This window comes from Schistocerca cancellata, chromosome 1 (genome assembly GCF_023864275.1).
Source record: "Schistocerca cancellata isolate TAMUIC-IGC-003103 chromosome 1, iqSchCanc2.1, whole genome shotgun sequence".
Classification (NCBI taxonomy): domain Eukaryota; kingdom Metazoa; phylum Arthropoda; class Insecta; order Orthoptera; family Acrididae; genus Schistocerca; species Schistocerca cancellata.
Genome location: NC_064626.1, coordinates 1,278,890,297 through 1,278,913,882, shown reverse-complemented (window position 1 = coordinate 1,278,913,882; position 23,586 = coordinate 1,278,890,297). Strand labels below are relative to the sequence as shown.

Genomic DNA, 23,586 nt, shown 5'->3' with positions numbered 1-23,586 from the left:
CAAGACATTCTTTAGCCACTTCTAGTACTGTGTCCCTGTACCTTGTCCATTCCTTTTCCAATGACTGTAATTGACTACATTCAACTAACTGGTACCTTTCTGAGATCGCTGTTATGTACTTGTGCCTGATTTCCTTATCCTGAAGTTTCTCCACTCTTATCCTCCTACATATGGACCTGACCTCCTGCACTTTCGGCCTCACAATCCTAATTTCACTGCAGATTAAATAATGATCAGTGTCATCAAAGAATTCCCTGAATACACGTGTGTCCCTCACAGCCTTCCTGAATTCCTGATCTGTTATTATATAGTCAATGGCAGATCTGGTTCCCCTGCCTTCTCAAGTTTACCGGTGAATGTTCTTATGTTTAAAAAAGGAGTTTGTGATTACTAAGCCCATACTGGCATAGAAATCCAAGAGTTGTTTCCCGTTCCTGTTGGCCTCCCTATCCTCTCCAAATTTACCCATAACCTTTTCATACCCTTCTGTTCGATTTCCAATCCTGGTGTTAAAATCACCCATGAGCAGAACACTGTCCTTGTCCTTTACTCTAACAACTACATCACTGAGTGCCTCATAAAAACTATCCATCTTATCTTGATCTGTCCCTTCACAATGCGAATATACTGACACAATCCTAATTTTCTTGCTAGACACTGTCAAATCTATCCACATCAGTTGTTCGTTTACATACCTTATTGCAACTACGCTGGGTTCCATTTCTTTCCTGATGTAAAGCCCTACACCCCATTGTGCTATTCCTGCTTTGACTCCTGACGGGTAGACCTTGTATTCTCCCACTTCCTCTTCTTTCTCACCCCTTACCCGAATGTCACTAATAGCTAAAACGTCCAGCCCCATCTTACTTGCAGCCTCTGCCAGCCCTACCTTCTTCCCAGAGTAGCCCCCATTGATATTAATAGCTCCCCATCTCATTACCATTTGTTTGCCAAGTCGTATCTTAGGAGTCCCTGTTTGTCAGTTAGAGGTGGGACTCCGTCACCTCCAAAGGTCCGAGGCATTTTGCTCTGATTGTTGCCAGCATCATATTTAAAGTACCAGGGAAGCAGGTTGCTAGCCTTACTTGCCCCGAGTCCCATTGGGTTTTACCCCTAACGGCTGAGGGACTAACCGGTGGATTTGGTAGTCTTTGCCGTATGAGCACAAAGGTGACCACGACTCAGAATATGTCCGAGATGCCCAGCCTTATTCCAGAGTAACTGGTATCCCGACTGTCGGGAACACTTACTTGGCCACTCATACCACTCGTACCACTGAATGAAACACTCAAAACAGAATGCATTTTTTTCTGAAGATTTTTTAGTATGCTGCAATGATTTGATAATAGTGTCAAAGTCCTTCTGTAATTGTTGCCAGTATACAATAATAAATGTGCAAAATGCTTACGTTTTGTTCTATACATAATCATGCCCTACTTTTGTCCATTTTGGAGACTCCCAACTATTTCTATAGGTAATTTTGTCCAGCAATCTCTCTGAATATGATTTTTAACTTCCTCTCTCACAGTACCACACAGTTGATACACTGGTGTCAAGATGAAGAATCCAGATGGCACATGTGGTGAAAAAAGCACCAACGTCACGGCCGTCATGTTGCGGAACAGGCTTTGTTACAGGATGTTGAGAGTTACCGGTACACATTCTCTGTCTCTGACCGTTCATCCTAGCTGATAAATTGGTGGCTGTTATCAGTAGAGCTACTTAAAATTAGGAAATGAACTTTGGAAATTCAGCATTTTCAAAAAGACACACACAACATACAAATACAAAATTCTGCTCTTGACATTTGACTTTTTTCCCTTTTTCACTATTCACAGTTTTTTTCATTTTTTATATAAAAAAGAGAAGAAATTGATTACTTCTGTAACACAACACCACACAGTGCTAGTTCTCATTCAAATTAACACACATTATGGGCCTACATACAAATGTTTGTACTGAGTGCCATCACGCACGTTCTTTGAGCAGTGTCTGGCTTCTTACAACTAAATTACATGTTGAGAAGTACTTCTCCACACCCACACTATTGACAGGTGCCCAAATAGCAAATAAAGCAGCTCTCCCAAATTCAACATACTGTATTTAAGGTTTTCACAGAGTAGAAGTTGCACTGTCATCAGGCTTCTTATCATCTCTCAAACATTTATCTGAAATAGACAATTGACAAAGAAAGGAAAGGGATAGGTGAGTGGAATTTGGGGCTTCCAGCACCAAAGTGCATTGTGGTAATGCAGTGGCGAAAGTTGAAATTTTATGCCAGACCAGGACTCGAACCCAAATTTACCACTGCTCACGAGTGGTTGCCTTAACCACTTCAACCATCCATACACAGGACAGACTCAAATTTTCAAATTCTCGCACTCTGTAATGCAGAATCCCTACTTAATGTCCGTCAGAACAGACACCACAGTATACACACATTTTTGTAACAATGCAACAGCTCCTCGACATCTGTTTCAGTGATGAAGCACTAATATTGCCCGAATTCCTTCGGGAATCAATAGTTTGTGAGTATGTGGTTAATGGACAAGGGATGCTGCACTGCAGCGTGCAATAAGTTGGGAATATGAGTCACACAGGAACTTTGTCCAGATGGCAAAAGCGACTACAGCAGCCACTCATGAGAAGTGGTGAATCCAGGTTTGAGTCCCAGTCCGGCACAAATTTCCAACTTTTGCCACTGCATTAGCACAATTCCCTGTGGTGGGTAAGTCATGAATTCCCACCCATCCCTTTCCTTTCTTCCTCCATTCTCTATTTCATATAAATGTATCACCAGCCACATCATCATCACAAGTGGTGTCTGGTCTGTCAGGCATATCTGACAGAACAGACGTCACTCAAATATATACGTCTTCTCAAACAATTAACAAGGTGTCAATGTAATGACGAATATGCTTCATAAACACTGTCACATGGAATGCTTTCAAACTTTGGAATATTTTTTCCTTGTTAAAGACACCAGAACTGGCTCAATAAGGCTTTGCACCACAAACTACACAGCTGAAGAGCTTGCCAATGTTTTTGTAAAAATGTTAGCTGTGTCTGTTGTTGTGCATTTACATTACTTTTATAAACTTTTCATAGCAGCAGATTTAAGACAATTTTTTTGCAGCTAGTTTCTCTGCCTCATTTTGTAGTGAGTCAAAACAATTAATTGTGCCTGTTAAAAACAACCTTCAAAATTTATCTTCAATAGTAATTTGACAATTACAAGTTCCATCCATAACAAATATGCAAGTAACTAATTTGTACCTTCTATCATTGTAATTGTACTGAAAATGCTAGCACATGTGTCAATTACAAACCTGCATTGTAAGAAAACTAAATCTGATGCAACTTCATTTTTTAAAAATGATCAAGAATGATCTCAATGGCAGAATTTTTGTTTTCCAATTATCTGAAAAATTAGATGATACGTGTGTGTTCAAATATTGCACTGCATAGAGCCAAGAATTCCACCTCATGATTACAGGCTCAGGAAATGTTTTTCTGGCAGGTGAGAAAATTTCTATTGAAGGAACTGAAGGTTCATTTAGCGAGAGTTCAGAAATGCTGTTTTCGCCTTCCTAACAACAAAATTTAGCTCTTTTAGTTCTCTGATGAAGATATCACCTATTAAGTTTATTTTGTATGCCCAGCATTTGAAATGTGTTAAATGGTCTCCAAACAACATTTTAAGTGTGTCAAAACAAGATCGCATGTACGCAGCAGAGACTGCACCCTAAACCCAGAAAATTTTCATATGTAATACTGGAGTCTTTTAGGGTGTCTACGACTTGGGCCCAAGTACTTCCTTTAGTAATACCAAAAAAAGTTACAGGAAGGCACATATATGGGGTGTTCAAAAAGTCTCTTTGCAGTGCCGTTTAGCCACAGGTGCCATATGACTGTTCGCCTGCCTGGGTTACTTCCCTTCACATGGACTCTCCGAACATTCCACTGTTTCGTTTATCTCAGCCAGCGTCAGTAGTATCGTAGGTGTGTGTCGTTACGTGTTGATGTGAACGTTTAAGTTTAGTTCCTTTGTTTGTTTGTTTCATTTTTGTCACTGTTAAAATGCTAACCATTGAAGAATGTGTGTTTTTAGTCGAACAAGTGTTCAAAGCTGGCGGTAAATACACAGTGTCAGTTCGTCACATATTTAATTCAGTTTTCCAAGAGACAACATTCCCACATCGCGATACTGTGCGAGATTTGATTAACAAATTTCGAAGTACGGGTTCAGTGACAGATGCACCGATAAGTGATCATCCCAGCATTTTGTCTGAGGATAAACTACTCGATATTTCCGATAAAATGTCCACGAGTCCGAAAAAGTCAGTAAGAAAACTCGCCCAGGAAATCAATGTTAGACTCTGAAGGCCCACAAAGCTGCAAGGAAAAAATTAGAACTTTTCCCATATGAAGTGACAGTCGTACAAGAACTGAAAAATATTGATCACTGGAAGAGACTGCATTACTGTCAATGGTTCAAAAATTTCATACAACAAAATGGAAGGGATATTCTTAATGAAACGTTTTTCACTGATGAGGTGTGGTTTCACTTATCCGGGTACATAAACTTGCAAAATTCTTGTATGTGGAGTACTGCAAATTCATTGTGTATTCATGAGGAACCACTTCATTCTGTGAAGATAGGAGTTTGGATTGCAATTTCTAGACGTCGGATTGTGGGTCCCATATTTTTCAACGAAACAATTAACGCGCAATGATACTGCGGTGATATTCTGTACCCATTCATAGAAGAACTTGTGTTAAGTGAAATACTGAACGGTTATTTTCAACAAGATGGTGCAACTGCACATACAGTTCGCATTTCAATGTCACTGCTTGCTGATGTTTTTGGTGATCTCATAATTTCACAGGGACTTTGGCCTCCGTGATCGCCTGACCTACCACCACCTGACTTTTTCTTCTGGGGTGCAGAGCAAGCAACTGTCTATAAAATCCGTCCAAATGAATTGATAACTGCAATATCCCCTTTCACTGCTTCTGTTACAGAAGAAATGTTACAGCTTGTGTTTGGACACATGATTAGACTAATTGAATTGTGTATTCAACAACAGGGGGGACACTTTCACCATTTAATGTGAAAATTTGTGAGTACAAGTGAATATTCAATAAATTAATAACTTGTGTTTCAGTGCGTTTCATTTCGGTGTATTCATTGCAGCATACGGCAAGCGCGGCTAATAATCGTACAGCACTGCGGAGGGACTTTTTGAACATCCCGTACTTCCTGTTATGACGTTGCAGTCACTGCCTGAAGGAAAACTGTAAATATACATCTTCCATTTATGTCACAAATTGCATTAGCAATAATTATTTAGGAACACCCTTCACAGAATCTTTGATTTCTTCTTTCATTTCATCACTGGATAGACTGATATATTCTCATGGAGGTATGCATAGTCTCATCAAAGTATATCCAAACAGGATATACAACTAGCACCGGGTACATATTTATTAAAAATGACTTAATTTCAACATATCTAGTTTTGTGAATGCATTGTTGCCTTTAAACTCATTTTACATAAATCGTGGCGCATAGATTCCTTCTGGATTTTCATTTTTTAAGTATTGTCTAGCGTGTCAACAGCTTGCTTTTAGATGAAGTTCCTGCAGCCACTGTAGACACTTTTCTTTGCCTTGTGGCGAGCACTTTTAATGTTTTTCTAAACTGTCCTTCTCCCAGTAGAGTTTCACATTATAAAAGCTACACATAAAAGAATTTTTGTCATGAACATAAACGCCTTCTTATTTCGAATGGGCATAGCATTGCTCCTGCGAAACGATTTTATTCCTACTCATTTTTTAATGCACTACATTCACTTCACAACATTCACAAAAAACAGTTAACTAACCACTTAATTCCAGTGATACCATACATGGCAAAAATATTCACACACACACACACACACACACACACACACACACTCACACTCACACTCACACTCACACTCACACAGAGGTAGGTTTACTCATATTTTAGGAAATCGTCTTCAATAATTATGAAAAATGAAGAATAAAGAATACAGCAGACAACAGAAAAAAAAACAGCCATTACAAAATTCAAGTGACGCGTACGTACGTTTGCCACATTCCTAGTGAACATTTCTGTAAACATGCATAGATTTGTAGTTAAGCTGGCTAGGCTGCATAAGAAGTCATACAGCAAGTGAAGAATGACTTTACTGATCACAAAAAACTGGTCTATCAGGTCAAATTTACATGCACAACTGGTTATCGTTCTTGTCCTTGGGCCACCTTTGCACCTGGATTTCAATTTTCTCTTTTTTGTCAATTATGTGGTGATTTCACATATAATTGTGGATACATTAAAAACAGTGCAAGTATAGTGCCTGTATATTCTGATGTTTTAGCATGTATGAGGTGGAATCCAAATTTTTTGAAACTGGTGCTGCCTTCGGGAAAGTAGGAGTAGTAGATCTTTGCACCACTAGGTGGCGAGATCTGCATATCTGATGAGTCAGTGTGCAGAGTGGCATCCAGCTGGGAGGACATGTTGCATGTGCACAGTGATTTCCGTAATACTCTGTGTTTGGTGTGTGGCGATTTTACGATGGATCCGCAAACAGAACAGCGGGTGTGTATCAAATCCTGTGCGAATCTCGGGAAAAGTGTTACAGAGACCCTCAATGATTCAGCAAGTGTTTGGGGGACAGAGCATGAGCCGTATGTGTGTGTTTGAGTAGCATGCTCGGTTCAGGGCCGGCTGTACAGACGTCGAAGATGATGCTCACACTGGAAGGCCTGTTAGCCTCACAGCGTCACACATTGTTGCCAAACTTCAACAACTGGGTCCTGCGGATCGACTTCGAACCATTCGAAGACCTTGCGGATGAAGTGGGTACTAGTGATGGACATGTCAAAGAATGTAGACTGAGGAATTGGGCACGCATCGTGTTGCGGCAAAATTTGTGCCGAGGATCTTGACTGCTGATCAGAAGGCACGATGTGTTGAAGTGTGCATAGACCTTTGTCAGACCGCATCTGATGATCCAACTTTCTTTTCACGGGTTATGACTGGCGATGAGTGCTGGATTTACAGTTATGACCCAGAGATAAAGCAATAATTGTCCCAGTGGAAGAGCCCGGGTCCTCCAAGACCCAAAAAAGTGAGGCAGGTGAAGAGGAAAGTTATTGTGTAGTACAACTTTTTGTCTCCTAGCACATGTCCCACAGTTGTGGGATTTGGTTGTTTTGTGGCTTTGTGTATTTATTTATACATCTAAAGACAAAGATGATGTAACTTACCAAATAAAAGCATTGGCATGTTGACACACACACACACACACACACACACACACACACACACACACACACACACACATATTCAGACACAAGCAGACATTTTATGCTTGTGCCTGTATATGTGCAGATGGATATGTGTGTGTGCGCGCGCGAGTGTATACCTGTCCTTTTTTCCCTTTTCTGCTTGTGTCTGCATATGTGCGGATGGATGTGTGTGTGCGCGCGTCCTGTCCTTTTTTCCCCATAAGGTAAGTCTTTCCGCTCCCGGGATTGGAATGACTCCTTACCCTCTCCCTTAAAACCCACATCCATTCATCTTTCCCTCCCCTTCCCTCTTTCCTGATGAAGCAACCTTTGGTTGCGAAAACTTGAATTTTGTGTGTGTGTTTGTGTGTCTATCAACATGCCAACGCTTTCGTTTGGTAAGTTACACCATCTTTGTCTGTAGATATATTTTTCCCACGTGGAATGTTTCCCTCTATTATATTCATATTTATTTATTTATTTTATTTTGTCAAGTACATCCTCTGATTTGGGGCCTATTATTAGCATGTTCTTCATGGCATCTCAGTCTGGAATGCAGTGTCACTTGGGACACAAACAGCAATCTGGAGGGGGTGGGGAAGGGGAAGGAATAGTAGAGTATGGGTGGACAGAGAGGCGAATGCTCTCTAGTGGAGTGTGCGAGATCTAGACTGCCAACAGGGAGGCGGAGAAAAGAGGAGCAAAGCTGGAGAGGTGCGGAGAAAGATGCGTGTATATGCCGTCAGAGGGTCGCTAATAAACAGGGTAGGAGATGAGAACGGGGACGACATGATAGGATAGGACAGAGATGGCTGGAAACTGTTGCGTGGGGTGGTGGAGTGGCGGGAGATGGGGGGGGGGGGGGGGGGGGCACTATGTTACTGTAGGTTGAGGGTGATGTAATTATGGGAGCAGAGAACGTGTTGTAAGGATAACTCCCATCTGCTCAGTTCAGAAAAGCTGGTGATGGAGGGAAGGATCCAGATGGCTCAGAAGTGAAGCAGCCATTGAAATCAAGAGTTCTGTGTTCAGCTGTGTGCTGTGCCACAATGTGGTCTACTTTGCTCTTGGCCACAGTTTGGCAGTGACCGTTCATACTGGTGGATAGCTGATTGGTAGTCATACCAACATAAATAGCTGTGCAATGGTTGCAGGAGAGCTGGTAAATTACACGACTGCTTTCACAGGTTGCCTGGCCCCTGATGGGGTAGGATAAAACTGTGACAGGACTGGAATAGGTAGTGCTGGGTGGGTGGGTTGGGCAGGTTTTGCATATGGGTTTTCCACAAGGATAGGACCTTTGTAGCAAGGGGTTGGGATTGGGAGTGGCATAGGGATGGACCAGTATGTTGTGAATTTTGATGGGCAGCAGAACACCACTTTAGGAGGAGAGGGAAGTATCTCGAGTAGGATGTTCCTCATTTCAGGGCACAACGATAAGTAATCAAATGCCTTTGTGTGCTGGTAGGATGACAGGTCAGCATTTGTTTTGAGGTGTATGGCTGTTCTTTCTTCTACTGGAAGGTTGGTGCTCTGAGGAAGGGACCTGAGGAAGGATGGTGAGGCTAAGTCAGAGATATGGAATTCCTAGAAGGTGACCAGCAGATGGTTAGGTTGGAGGAGGGAAATATCACACTTTAATGGTGGTACGAACTGGAAGAGTCAGGGTCCAATGTTGGAATTAGGGAGGTTTGGGTTGGAGGATAGGTGTAAAAAAGTGCTTCCACTGCAGGGATTGGGACAAGATGAGTAGGTCTTTGACAAGTCCAGCATGGTTAAATTTGGGTGTAGGACTAAAGGTGAGACCTTTGGATAGGACTGAAACTTCTGTGGAGCTGAGGGTTTTGGTGGAAAGGTTAACAACGGTGTTATGGGAATGTTTTGGCTCTGGATTTGGCAGAGCGTTGGTAGGGAGTTTTGGGGGATATAGGTCAAGCTGAAAAGGTCAGCAAGGCAGGGTTTACTAGCTATGGGGGGTGGACGAGGAGGAACAATGTGGGTATTATAGAGGTTGCATCGTGGTGCCCCAAGTCAGCAGTAGGATTTCAGCGGGTTGGATAATTCATGGAGGTGGTGTCTGGAATGCTCCTCCAGGTGCTGGAGAGCAAGGAATTCAATTTCAGGGATGTAATATATGGAGTAAGGATTGCAGAGTAGTCGTATTTTGTGGAGGGAGCAGAATTGGTTCTGGGATGCCTGTGCCATGGAGATCTGTTTTTGCATTACTAGGTTTGTGAGAGCCAAGGATTGGAGGAATCTGAAAAGGTGTAGGTCATTGTGAAATGAGGGGTGGGATCAAGAGAAAGGAATCTTTACAGTTAGGCTGTTTGTGGGGATTCCATGGTTTAAGCAGCAGTTGAGAAACGGGATGTGGGACTGGGCTTTAGCCAAAGAGAGAAATACTTTTCTGAACTGGTACAGAAAGATGGAGCAAGAGCCTATTGTGGCAGGAATGGTGTAAAGGAGACAGGAATGATGCAGAAAATGGCAAAATGGGTGTTGACGGTTGTGAGAGGCGATGGATAAGGAAAAAAGACACATACAGATGCGTAAAGATGCGCAGAAGAATGCACAGATAGGCAAAAATATGCACAGAGATGCAAAAATACAAAGATACACTAAAAATTTTAAAAATACCCACAGATACGTAAAAATACCCACAAATACAATAAAAGTGTAGAGAAACATGGGTGAAAAGGAATGATGAGGTATAGGAGCCTGTGTGTGTTTCTATGAGCGAAGAGAAAGGGATGAAGGATGGGTTAGGTAAAGGATCAAATGTTCATGTGGCATGGGCAGGTGTGGAAAACAAAATGCTAAAGTACGTCAGGATGCAGGATGAAGTGGAATCAATAGGAATAAATGTAATTATAACTATCAGAGGAAAGAATCTGGGGCATTCAATGCTGCAAGAACAATCCGTGTGCAAGAAGTCTGTGTTGCGTGTGGACAATTGGTGAAGAGTGTGACTCACAAGTATATGTGGTTTGGAAGACTGTGAATAAACACAAGAAAACACTTGATTTCAATGGTTGCTATGCTACCTGAGCCATCTGGATCCTTCCCTCCACCACCAGCTTTTCTGAACTGTGCAGAGTCATCTTTACAACACGTTCTATGCTACCATAATTATCCCAGCCTCAACCGATAGTAACATTTTGTTCCCACGCCCCCCATCCAACAGTTTCCGCCTCCTCTGTCCTATCATCTAATTCCCATTCTCATCTCCCACCCAGTTTATATGCAGCCCTCCGCCAACATAACCACCCGTCTTTCAACTCTCCTCTCCTTTTTTCCCCATGTCTGCAGTCCACAACCTCCTGATGTTGAGCCTGTTGTCAGTCTATTTCCTGCACACACTACCAGGTAACATTTGCACTCTCCCCACCCATACACTACTAACCCTTCCCCTTCCCCACCCCCCCTCCAGATTGTTGCTTGCATCCCACATGATGTTGCATTCCGGACTGAGATGCTGGAGTTGGCGGTTGTGTATGCATGAGGTGTGTGTGTGTGTGTGTGTGTGTGTGTGTGTGTGTGTGTGTGTGTGTGTGTGTTGTGTGTGTGTGTGTTGTGTGTGTGTATGCGTTACTGATGAAGGCTGTGGCGAAAAGCTATATGTGAGTGTCTTAATTGTGCCTGTATGCAACTTGACTTGTCTTTTTTACGGTGCGCAGCAATTTGTCTTTTCCTACATTGTTAAGTTATCTTTACACCTACTCAAAATGTATGCCATTTATTTGCTGTCTGTATTTTGATAATAAAAGGAGAAATAAAATAAACAAAAAGAAACTGTTAACATTAATTTTTATTGTCACTGTTTTTTGTTTAGCTTGTCGTTTGTGGTACTACTATTTTTAATCACCACTGTCATCACCCGAACAGGGCACCTGTGAAACTTATATCTTTGTTATCACAAATATTTGGCTGTTTCTTCTGAATCTCTTCTTCTTCTTCTCTCTCTCTCTCTCTCTCTCTCTCTCTCTCTCTCTCTCTCTCTCTCTTTTAAACATATAGGGGATTTTGCTTCTATGCTGACAAGAGAATGTTACAATGTCTTTTGCTACAAAAGCATATTGTCTGCCCACCGCTCTACCGCTCTGTCATTGGCTGTGTAGAAACAGTAGCTTACACAACCCAGTTGTTTGCTTCATGTTATCACGGTGAGCATCAGCAACACTGCTGCATGAAACACATTAAACACACCACTGGCCCCAGTCTAGCCTTTTGGCATCTCCTGCAGAAATATATGCTACTGTACAGTGTTTGTCCAATTTTAAAGTCAATTTGATTCCAAGTAAGTTTAAACATAGCAGACATTCATAGCCAGCCAATGTTCGCAGTATGGATTCCCGTGCATGGCAGCAAGACGAAATTTGCTGCCCGCTCACTACTCCCTTCCTCCACTCCTTATGATTCTCACCTAAGCTCGTGGCACAGTTCCTCCTTCAAGCCTTCCATAGTGCTGTGTTTGAACAACAGTGAAACAGGGATGGCTATATCTTCTAGGATACAGGTCAAACATAACAGTAGCAACTAATACATAAATAAAAGATTGCAATCACGATTCAGTCCAATTATTGAACTTTTGCTCATCTTGCAACTACCACAATCTGTTAGTATTATCTCCAAAATGGACTTCCCGCTATAACTATTCTTGCAATAACAATTGCAGTCAGTTTACTGTATGTTTTTTTTTGTTTGTTAATACATTTAATTCTGGATTAATATTCTTGCTAGATTTGTCTGAATGTAACCATCTCTAAAGCTGATTAAAAGCTGGTAACACGCACGTGCACACGCACAGTACAGATGTACAAGAACTAAGAGGGAGCAATAATAACAGAAGACTAATGGGAAGTGCTCAGTTTAAAAAGTTCTAATGCAGGGATCTAGTCTTTCATCTCTTGCAGTTCAGTCTGTATACTGAGAAAGAACTGAACGAAATAAAAGATCAAATGTGGAATTCAAAGTCAAGTAAAAAGATAGCAATGATAAGATTTGTTGGTGACATTTTTATAATCTGTGAAAAAAGGAATGATTAAATTGGAATGGATAGTCTATTGCCCACAGAATATGGCCTGATAGAAAACCAAATAGAGAGGAAAATAATGAGAGTAGCAGAAATGAGACTGATGACAAACTTTGCATCAAAATCAGGGACCACAAAACAGCAGACTAACACAGGCAAAGAGAGAATTTCTCAACAAAAGTAATTTACTAATATTAAATACTGGTTTCGGAGGGGGAGGGTGGGATCCTGAGAGTGTACAATGGACTGCACTGTATGGAAGTGAATCACAGACTGTGGGAAAACAAGAGAATGGAAGTGTTTGAGGTTTGGTGTTACAGTACAATGCTGAAAATTACATAGACCAATACCGTATGGATCTCAGCAGAATTGTCACAGAAAGGAATATATGGAAAAGGCTGACTACAAGAATAGGCAAGATGATAGCATATGTACTGAGACACTGGTACTAGACAGAGCCACACACAGGGTGTATACGGGGACAAGGAAAAAAATTTCCCGGATTTCTCCCGGATATCCCATTTAAAAAATATGCTTTTTCCCGGGCGAAAATACACTTTTTCCGTGCTAAGTGACAGTACGTTCTCCGTAGATTTTCCCTCGGAACTGTAAAACTTATCAATCCTTTGAATGGTTAACGTTTTATACAATCGCGTAGAACTTCCCCGAAAAAAAAAAAGAAAATACGGGGCAGAGAAGTTTTGGAAAGACCTTTGTTTTGCAGCAACATATACGTTGCATATTTTCGTATTACGAAAGTATAAATTCAAATTGCACCAAACACAGCGCGTTAGTTTCCGGAGCGTTGAAACCGAGGTTGATATGTCCTTTTGTAAGCGAGTCATATCTCAAGCCACGAGATCTCGCCAGCCGATGACAGCAGCTATTCAGAGCATAGGACACATGTTTTAGTCAGCCAATAGCAACATTACTTGTTACTTAGTGCGAACACACAAGAGGAAAAGTTAACGGCTTACATTAATGTACACAGTACCGTATATCTACAAGAAAAGCTAAGCTTTCACATGTAATATTGGTCTCTAAGATTAACACGCTACAACAGAAGCTAAGCTTTCACGTGTAATATTGATCTTTTTTTGCGTGTGTTATACTTTAAGATACATCACACAAATGTGCCAGTAAATTTAAAATTATGACATAAATGTCTCGTGGCGCGAAATTTTTGTAAGTGGCTGGTCCTCAAACTGTTCAGTTTCGAACGCTCTGTGATTCAGATATCCATCCCACTTTCTCACACGTAACATAATTCATCTTGGGTAAAAAGAAATTTACTTTGAAAGTAACGCTTTTCTAACCACCTTTCGCAATACTATCTGGAGATAGAAATAGGTTCGATTTACCAGTTGCCAGAGAGCACCAGAAAACAGACATTATTTTGCGTGTGCAACTGCAGTGGTGTAGGAAGCCCGCATGTTCATGTGTATAAAGCACTAAGAGAGCTTAGATTACACCATAAAAGAAACAGGGCATCAGACGATACTCCAAAGAGCATCGGAATTTCGTAAACCATACTAAAATGCATAATTCAGCTTGAAGTGCAAATTGGCTTTTTCCAGATTCACAAAGAAGCAGGTCCCATCAGATATTAAGCTTTTCAGTGTGGTTTTTGGGATGTCAATTTTCTTGGAGTACCAGTACTATACGATCTCATTTTTGGTTCTTTATTATGGCATAATGCCATACATGGCAAAAGATAATAACGTGCATTTGAAATTCAGCGAACACTTGGAACTAGCCAATACTGTAGAATGAAACACTTCGTTTCAAGTAAAATGATTGCCTCAGTGGGAAGATTAATCAAGCCAAATTTCTTTAGCAAACTTGCAAAAATAACTTCATTGTTCTGCAAGGCGATTAATGCTTGACTGCTACTAACTTGGAAATAAAATAAAATCAGAAAATTGAAATCAATAATATATTTTTGCCCTCCATAATTATGTGAATGTATTTTAATTCACTTGATAGCTCCCCGGCCACAGAAATCCGTTTTGTTTTCATTTGACGTGGGAGCTGTAAACGAAGAGAAGCAGCGAAATCACTTAACGTAAACACGGGTCACGTGCAGGTTAACCCCTCCCCACTACAACTCAGACTACTGTGCAAGCGTGAATCTGGCAGCTAGGGCGCGTGAGAAAATTTTTTCTCTTTTGCATCTGGCTGCTTGCAGCTACTACCGATACAGCTAACAGCCAAACTACAAGTAGCGCCTTAGCGGGAAGCGGGAGAAGGTACTGCTTATACGCGAGTCAAATGCGCATGCGCAACAGACCGCTGGCAATTGGTCAAACGAACCTAATGTGAACAGTTATGACGTCATGCTCATAGCAAGCAGTTCATTGTTACGAAGAATTAACAGTCTGCACCCTACGGCCTTCGACATATTTTTGCTATTTGCAGACGCTTGTGCGTGCACGGGGTTTCGTTGTAAATTGCACATTTCCTTTGCCACTAAAGTTTTATTTTTTTCCCTCTCGTTTATATTTTATTGCCTCAGTATCATTCTCCAGTAGCAGGATGTAATAACTTTCTTTGCTAGAAAATCAATTCTGCAGTCAAAATTACAAAACTTTAACCGAAAGCTAAAACAATGAAAAATTCCCGGAATTTCGAAAAATTCCCAGGTTTTTCCCGGTTTTCTCCTGGATGAAAAAATTCCCGGGTTTTTCCCGGATCGTATACACCCTGACACAGCATCAACACAGTATGGGAAGGAGCTGACTGGAATACAAAAGCAAATTATTGAGGATACTGGGTGTATGAGATTCTCTCAGAGGAATGAGCAGCACCTACAAACCACTCAGAAGACTGAATGTCACCAAATTTGCCCCCCCCCCCCCCCCCCCCAAAAAAAAAAAGTAAATAAAATTTATTGCTCATTTTGGCTTACTTTAGAGCTTGTTTTGTGAGTAATGATTGAGCTTCATTTGCGTATGTGATGAACCACAGTGAGCATTAACTTTGCAGGTGGGTGAAGTACAACTTAAATAAGAAAAAACTGTATTTACATAAATAACATCTCATATTATGCTTTATACAACAACGAAAATAATCAATTATTGATAATATATTGTTATTTTATTTTATCATGTTATTGTATTACCTTATTATGCTTTGTATAATAAGTAAAATTTTGTACAGTAAGTAAAATTTGATTCAGAAGTACTTCAAATTTACGAAAAAACTAAGATTATGTCTGTGGTGTCACCGCCAAACACCACACTTGCTAGGTGGTAGCCTTTAAATCGGCCGCGGTCCGTTAGTATACGTCGGACCCGCGTGTCGCCACTGTCAGTGATTGCAGACCGAGCACCACCACACGGCAGGTCTAGAGACTTCCTAGCACTCGCCTCAGTTGTACAGCCGACTTTGCTAGCGGTGGTTCACTGACAAAATACGCTCTCATTTGCCGAGACGATAGTTAGCATAGCCTTCAGCTATGTCATTTGCTACGACCTAGCAAGGCGCCATTACCAGTTACTATTGATGCTGTGAAACATGTACCGTCAAGAGCGATGTTCACTATTTATGGATTAAAGTTAAGTATTCCACAGCTACGTCCTTTTTCTACAGTCTAATTTCCTTGTCCTGTTCCAGACCTCATGCCAGCCTGCGTGAGCTAAAACGCGTGCCTTTCGGCTTTCTCTCATACAGGGTTGGCTCTCTTGCCAATCCACAACAATGTCATTATTTACCTTTAGGAGGCACAACTCTAAGTATTGGTGATAGAAAGACTAAAATAGATAACAGTACTCCTAACTTTTGAAACAATAGGTTCCTTCTTTGTTATTTGTTCCGTCTCATCACCATACAAGGTGAGTCCATCTTTCAAGTGGTGTGTGTGTGTGTGTGTGTGTGTGTGTGTGTGTGTGTGTGTGTGTGTAGAGAGAGACTGTAAAAAAATTATGACCATACTTACACTCTCAGCATCCACAGCAAACCCTGCTAGAAACTTTTTTGTACATTCAAAAGCAGCCTCCTGGAGCTCTGGACATGGCTTTTCCATAGCCTTGTAGAGTACTGTAAATATTTTCTCTCTCATGCTCGGTATGTAGTGACATGCAGCGAGTGCCTGCAATGCAGACTTGCGCAGAGCGGTCAGTGGGTGAACGTTCTTGTAGCATGGCAACTTGGCCAGAACAGCATCATCCGCTTCACACAATGATATCAACTCGTGGAAAAACACTTTATGTTCTGTGACATTAAGATCTGAAAAATAAATTTACACGTTCCTGTTAAAACTACCTCATGCAATCACCTAAATACTCTCTCTCTCTCTCTCTCTCTCTCTCTCTCTCTCTCTCTCTCTGACACACCCACACACACAAATATGGAATGCAATCACCTAAATACTCTCTCTCTCTCTCTCTCTCTCTCTCTCTCTCTATCTCTGACACACACACACACACACACACACACACACACACACACACACACACAAATATGGAATGCAACACATCGTCTCCTGCTAAAACATTTGCACAACCAAAGAAAAACATAACAGCAACCCTACACAACACCTAAACAGATTTCTATAGACAAGAAAAACCTGTGACAAGTTCTGAAAAGAATGACACAAAGGGAATGAAAAGACACAAGGACACTCAAAACATATGTTAGCGACATACGTCAAACAGCTAAAGGAGAACTAGAACAAAGGATAGTAATGAATGTGGATTTGCGTTCCATGATGTTAATTAGTAACATTCTCAGTTACCTCAAGAAAAAATTTGGAAAGCAGAGTTCCTTATACTAATTGATTGCTCTCTCTCTCTCTCTCTCTCTCTCTCTCTCCTCTCCCCCCCCCCCCCACCCCCCCCAAACTCCACTCTTGCCATTTGCCTTAAGCTATTTGGAGAAACCTTGAATTGAAAAACCATTCTCTGGATTATTAGCTATCATTCTGCCTCTCGAGACCACAGATGTGGCTTCAGCTCCCACCAAATGAGAGAGCTTCAGTCTACTGATACTTGAAAGAAACCCATCACTACTTCCTTTCTTCCAGAGTGCTAATTCTGAAGAACAATTTCTGTGTAGTTTGAAAGTAGGAGATGATGTACTAGTGGAAGTAAAGCTGTTAGGACAGATCATGAATCATGTTTAGGTAGCTCAGTTGGTAGAGCACTCGCCCATGAAAGGAAAAGGTCCTGGGTTCACAATTTTGATCTGCCAGTAAGTTACAGCCCATCACTACTTTAATGACTACAAATTCCTCTAAGACTTTCACTTCCTGAACTAGTGACATTCTTCCAGAGACACATCTGTTTGCTGAACAACGCAACATTGTCAGTTAGTGCGGTCACAAATCCCCTAGCAGAAGGTAGAAGTAGGTACTGCTGACCACATTGAAAGTCCATCTGAGTCAGCAGGGGATGACTATCTATTAGGACTGGTACTGTTCTTATAAAAAGGTCCACATGAATGCAGAGAGTTGGTTTGTTGGTTGTTAGGAGCTCCAATAGCAGGTTCAGGGACGAAATCCCTTAGCGAAATAGCATGCTGGTTGAGATGGAAGGCAGATGTACACTCAGTTAGTTAATTAGTTAGTTACATGTTCCATAGATCATCTGAACAAGTCTTTTATTGAAATGATGTACAATGAGTCAGTTTACAGGATAGGTATACTTGCTTAAGTTTGACAAGTCCTTCACACACAAGCACAATCAAAAACTTTTTTTCTTTTTCTTTACAGGTTACCAGGTTTTGAAGAGAAATTAATCCATGGATTAGAAGAAGTTGTACAGGAGAAATGGCTTTAGGTTATATTTAGAACTTTCCTTGCTACCTATCAGACTTTTACGTTACTGGGCAAATAGTCAAAATTTTAACTGCTGCATAATATACTCCATTCTGAACCACTTAGAGCTTTAATAATGGGTAATAAAGGTCTATATGCAGAATGAGATTTTCACTCTGCAGCGGAGTGTGCGCTGATATGAAACTTCCTGGCAGATTAAAACTGTGTGCCCGACCGAGACTCGAACTCGGGACATTTGCCTTTCGCGGGCAAGTGCTCTACCAACTGAGCTACCGAAGCACGACTCACGTCCGGTACTCACAGCTTTACTTCTGCCAGTACCTCGACTCCTACCTTCCAAACTTTACAGAAGCTCTCCTGCGAAACTTGCAGAACTAGCACTCCTGAAAGAAAGGATATTGCGGAGACATGGCTTAGCCACAGCCTAGGGGATGTTTCCAGAATGAGATTTTCACTCTGCAGCGGAGTGTGCGCTGATATGAAACTTCCTGGCAGATTAAAACTGTGTGCCCGACCGAGACTCGAACTCGGGACATTTGCCTTTCGCGGGCAAGTGCTCTACCAACTGAGCTACCGAAGCACGACTCACGTCCGGTACTCACAGCTTTACTTCTGCCAGTACCTCGTCTCCTACCTTCCAAACTTTACAGAAGCTCTCCTGCGAAACTTGCAGAACTAGCACTCCTGAAAGAAAGGATATTGCGGAGACATGGCTTAGCCACAGCCTAGGGGATGTTTCCAGAATGAGATTTTCACTCTGCAGCGGAGTGTGCGCTGATATGAAACTTACTGGCAGATTAAAACTGTGTGCCCGACCGAGACTCGAACTCGGGACATTTGCCTTTCGCGGGCAAGTGCTCTACCAACTGAGCTACCGAAGCACGACTCACGTCCGGTACTCACAGCTTTACTTCTGCCAGTACCTCGTCTCCTACCTTCCAAACTTTACAGAAGCTCTCCTGCGAAGCTTGCAGAACTAGCACTTCTGAAAGAAAGGATATAGCGGAGACATGGCTTAGCCACAGCCTGGGGGATGTTTCCAGAATGAGATTTTCACTCTGCAGCGGAGTGTGCGCTGATATGAAACTTACTGGCAGATTAAAACTGTGTGCCCGACCGAGACTCGAACTCGGGACATTTGCCTTTCGCGGGCAAGTGCTCTACCAACTGAGCTACCGAAGCACGACTCACGTCCGGTACTCACAGCTTTACTTCTGCCAGTACCTCGTCTCCTACCTTCCAAACTTTACAGAAGCTGTGAGTACCGGACGTGAGTCGTGCTTCGGTAGCTCAGTTGGTAGAGCACTTGCCCGTGAAAGGCAAATGTCCCGAGTTCGAGTCTCGGTCGGGCACACAGTTTTAATCTGCCAGGAAGTTTCATATCAGCGCACACTCCGCTGCAGAGTGAAAATCTCATTCTGGAAACATCCCCTAGGCTGTGGCTAAGCCATGTCTCCGCAATATCCTTTCTTTCAGGAGTGCTAGTTCTGCAAGTTTCGCAGGAGAGCTTCTGTAAAGTTTGGAAGGTAGGAGACGAGGTACTGGCAGAAGTAAAGCTGTGAGTACCGGACGTGAGTCGTGCTTCGGTAGCTCAGTTGGTAGAGCACTTGCCCGCGAAAGGCAAATGTCCCGAGTTCGAGTCTCGGTCGGGCACACAGTTTTAATCTGCCAGGAAGTTTCAAAAGGTCTATATGCTATCTGGGGGAAAGGAGGGCGTATCTAAAAGTTGGAAGCATCCAGATGCAACATGAGTCTGACGTCGGCTCCATGTTGTGTGACGCCCAGGATCATACTTAACATTCTCATTTCCAACAGTGACTGGCTACTTAGGTGAAAACAGCTAGCACTACACACAGAGTGTCAGCAGAACTACTGATTTGCAGCATTTTTCTCAGAACTGATTGCAGTCCTATGGTTTGTAGGTGAGTGGAAGGTTCAAACCACAGGCTCTGATGATTCTGTGATGATCTTTGATTGCAGATTTCTTGACCTAAGCTGTGAGATGAAGAACTGTAGGATCCCCTTAATAGCTCAGGCATACACTGCACACAGTACTGGGCTACTAGAGAAGCAGTACATGTAGTGTGCATATACATGTTTTTTAGGATAGAAGAATCGCTTCACATGCCCAATAAATTGTATTATAAGTAACAGAGGGAAGAATATCAGCCCCAATCATTACACACAATGGCATTCATCAAGGTAGATAAAAGAAAAGCTGTGTTACTACAGTATTAATTAACTGCAAGAGTGTAAAAGCATATGTCTAAGGAGAGCTGTGACAACACTTGAAGTGTTGCCATGTAGAGACGTGAGTTAGGCGCGTGCAATTGCCGCACCCAGCCCACGGTAACTCTCAGGTATCTTCTTGTGCCGATTCAACCATAGGGGCAGAAACCTGGCTGAAACCAGATGTTTACAGCAATGAATTGGAACATATATAGCAAAGATAGATTGAACGTTGAGGGCAGAGGCAAATTTAGAGCCACAAGAATGTAATATCTAGTGAGGTTAGTACAGATTCTGAATGTGAAAATCATACGGGTGAAAATAACTGTTGAGCATGGATCAAACGTGGTTATCAGATGATTTTGTAGGCCTCCTGCATCAAGAACAGAGAAGCCAGAACATTTGGGGAAAAATTTGGGGAGGATGAGCAGAAATTTTCTGCTTTTAGGTGGAGATTTCAAATTAACAGCTGTACACTGGGAGACTTCAATGATTAAGGTAAGTACCAGGACAGGAAATAATGTGAATTTGTTCAATATGCCTCACCCGAAAATTACCTTGAGCAGTTTATTAGAGAACCAACTCGTGAGGGTAACATCTTAGATCGGACCACTTTACTACATCTCTTAGACGAGTGTTGAGAAAACTTGTGACGAATAGGAAAGACAAGCCATGGCTTAACACGTGTGTTAGAAAGCTGATCCAAAATCAAAGAGAGGTTCACTATAGCCAAAGCCTTGCTGACAAATACTGAATGAAGCCAAAATTAGTGTCAGGATAGCTAACATGAAGTGTTCAACATCTGCAAAAGCAAAGCTCTCTCTACCAATCCTAAGAAGTTTTGGTCTTATGTTAAATCAGTAAACTTATCAAAGTCACCTGACAGAAAAACAGGATCATAACGACATCGAAACAGAGGTTGACAGAGATAAAGCTCATATTCAAAATTCCTTTTTCCAGATTTTTTTACTGAGGAAGTTCGTGCTGTCGCTCCTCCTACCAATTGTGTTGCATAAACACCACAATGACAGATTGACCACAGGATAGAAAATAAATTAAAATTACTCACCATACGAAATACTACTAGAACTGATGAATCTACAGAGAGTATGTGAAAGAACTTGTTCCTCTCATAGCAGCTGTCTACTTTAAATCACTGGAGAAATGAAGCACTCTGGAAAAAAATGCTTACAGCATTCCCATTTTCAAGAAGGATCACTCAATAGATGCACAAACTACAGGCCCATATCACTGATGTCTGTCTGTTGTACTCTGACCACAGTTTATGCTCATGTTTTATCTTTCTTGAGGTCAAAAAATCTCCTCTTTATGAATCCTCATAGCTTTCGTCAAATATTTATTGTAACTCAGGTGACTCTCGTCGTCCACAAGACCCAGAAGGCAATAGATGCTGGCATCTAGGTCGATATCATGTTCCTTGAATTCTGAGAGATTTTAGATAGAGTTTCAAATTGTCACCTAATGAACAAAATATAAGCATACGGAATTCTAATTGGATTGAGTAGTTCTTAGCAAATACTTGACAACACAGTGTGTAAATTCTTAACAGAGAAAATCTTCAGATGTAAAAGTAAATTCTGCTCCACACCATGGGAGTATACATAATAGGATCATTGCTGTAAACAATATATACATATATATGAGCTACTGCATATGCCAGGAGCTCCATGAGGCTGTACATGAATGACGCTGTTATATACAAAGAAGTCACCATGCAGGAAAATTTAAGATGGCCTACAGAGAACTGATGGTTGGTGAAAAGTTTGGCAACTGGGCCTCAACAAAAACCAATTTAGGTAACATATTACACATAAATAGGCAGAAAGACTGATTACTGCGTGATTCCAAGACTGCCAAACAATCACTAGAACTAGTCTCATCCATTAAATATCTGGGAGCATGTGTTCAGAAAGATTTACAGCGGAATAACCATAGAAAACTAACTGTTGAACGGCAGATAGCAGACAGATTCATTGGAAAAATGCTCATGAAGTGTAGTCACCAATAAATCAGGTAGGCTTAGCAACAATCATTCTTTCCATTTACCATTTGAAACTGGAACAGGAAAGAGGGGAAGTAACAGTGGTACACAAAGTAACATTCCCAGATACCAAAGATTGCTTGCAGAACAGAACATAGATATGACAATATTATAAAAATGATAGCTCCTACTCACCTTATAGCAGAGATGCAAAGTCGCAGGTAGGCACAACACGTAAGTCAGCTTTCCGCAAAAAGGGCCTTCATCGGAATTAGATGTTCTCTCTCTCTCTCTCTCTCTCTCTCTCTCTCTCTCTCTCTCTCTCTCTCTCTCTCACACACACACACACACACACACAAATGTAACTGAAACACGCATCACATTTTTGTTGTGCCTATCTGCAACTCAGCATTTCCGCTGTGTGGTGAATAGTAACTACAGTATTCTTTTCATAATACTATCATTACTCCATCCTGGGTTTTCCATTGTTTGATAAATATAGATATACTACACATAAGAATGGGCAAATCCTTTAAAAATTTAGGAAAGCCAGGACTTTGCTTTCAAGGCCAACCAGACTTTGGAGTGGTAAATGAACATACCAACAGTTACTATCAGCATCACCATAATCATTATCATTATCATATTCATTATTAAGTATTACTAAAAACTATTATGTTCAGGAACTTATTAATTATGATCATCAAATGACATTTCAAAATCATTTACTGAGCACTATGGCAGGATTTAATTACATGCTAAGGTCTCCTCATTCTTTGTCACAACATTAAAAAGTATTCATCAAGTAACTTGTCTAAGAGAAATGCCTGACAGGATAAAGTAAGGAGCTTCCAAGATTCTCAAGCATACCACCAGATCCAATCATTCCGCCATGACAAAATGACATGTCTACCTGTGTGCTGGCGGTACTTACACCTGCTGGTCCAGAGTTTGTCCCTCACTGGCCCCACGCTGTGCTCGGTGGTTGGCAGCATGCGGCTGCAATACTGGTGGGGGAGCAAGAGTCTCAGTTGCCCTCCACCTGCCGTCGCTGTTGTATCTCATGTCTGGATGTCATGTTCTGCTTTGATGGAGCTTGGTATTGCACCCATGCCTTACTCAGCTGGACGGCAGTATCCATGTTGAATAAATTATCAGCCACACAGATTTAAATTGTTTCTTTGAAAATTAAGTCCAAAATTAATCGGTGGTAGCCAGGACATT

General features: G+C 41.5%; 1 protein-coding gene across 1 annotated transcript in view; it reads right to left on the bottom strand.

The window, feature by feature from the left end:
* LOC126146787 (transformation/transcription domain-associated protein) overlaps window positions 1-23,586 on the bottom strand; it is a 508,296-nt gene that overhangs the window by 301,102 nt on the left and 183,608 nt on the right. Inside the window, exon 26 of the mRNA XM_049915647.1 lies at window positions 16,293-16,582. Within this exon, the coding sequence (XP_049771604.1) occupies window positions 16,293-16,582 (290 nt within the window). The remainder of the gene's footprint in view (window positions 1-16,292; window positions 16,583-23,586) is intronic.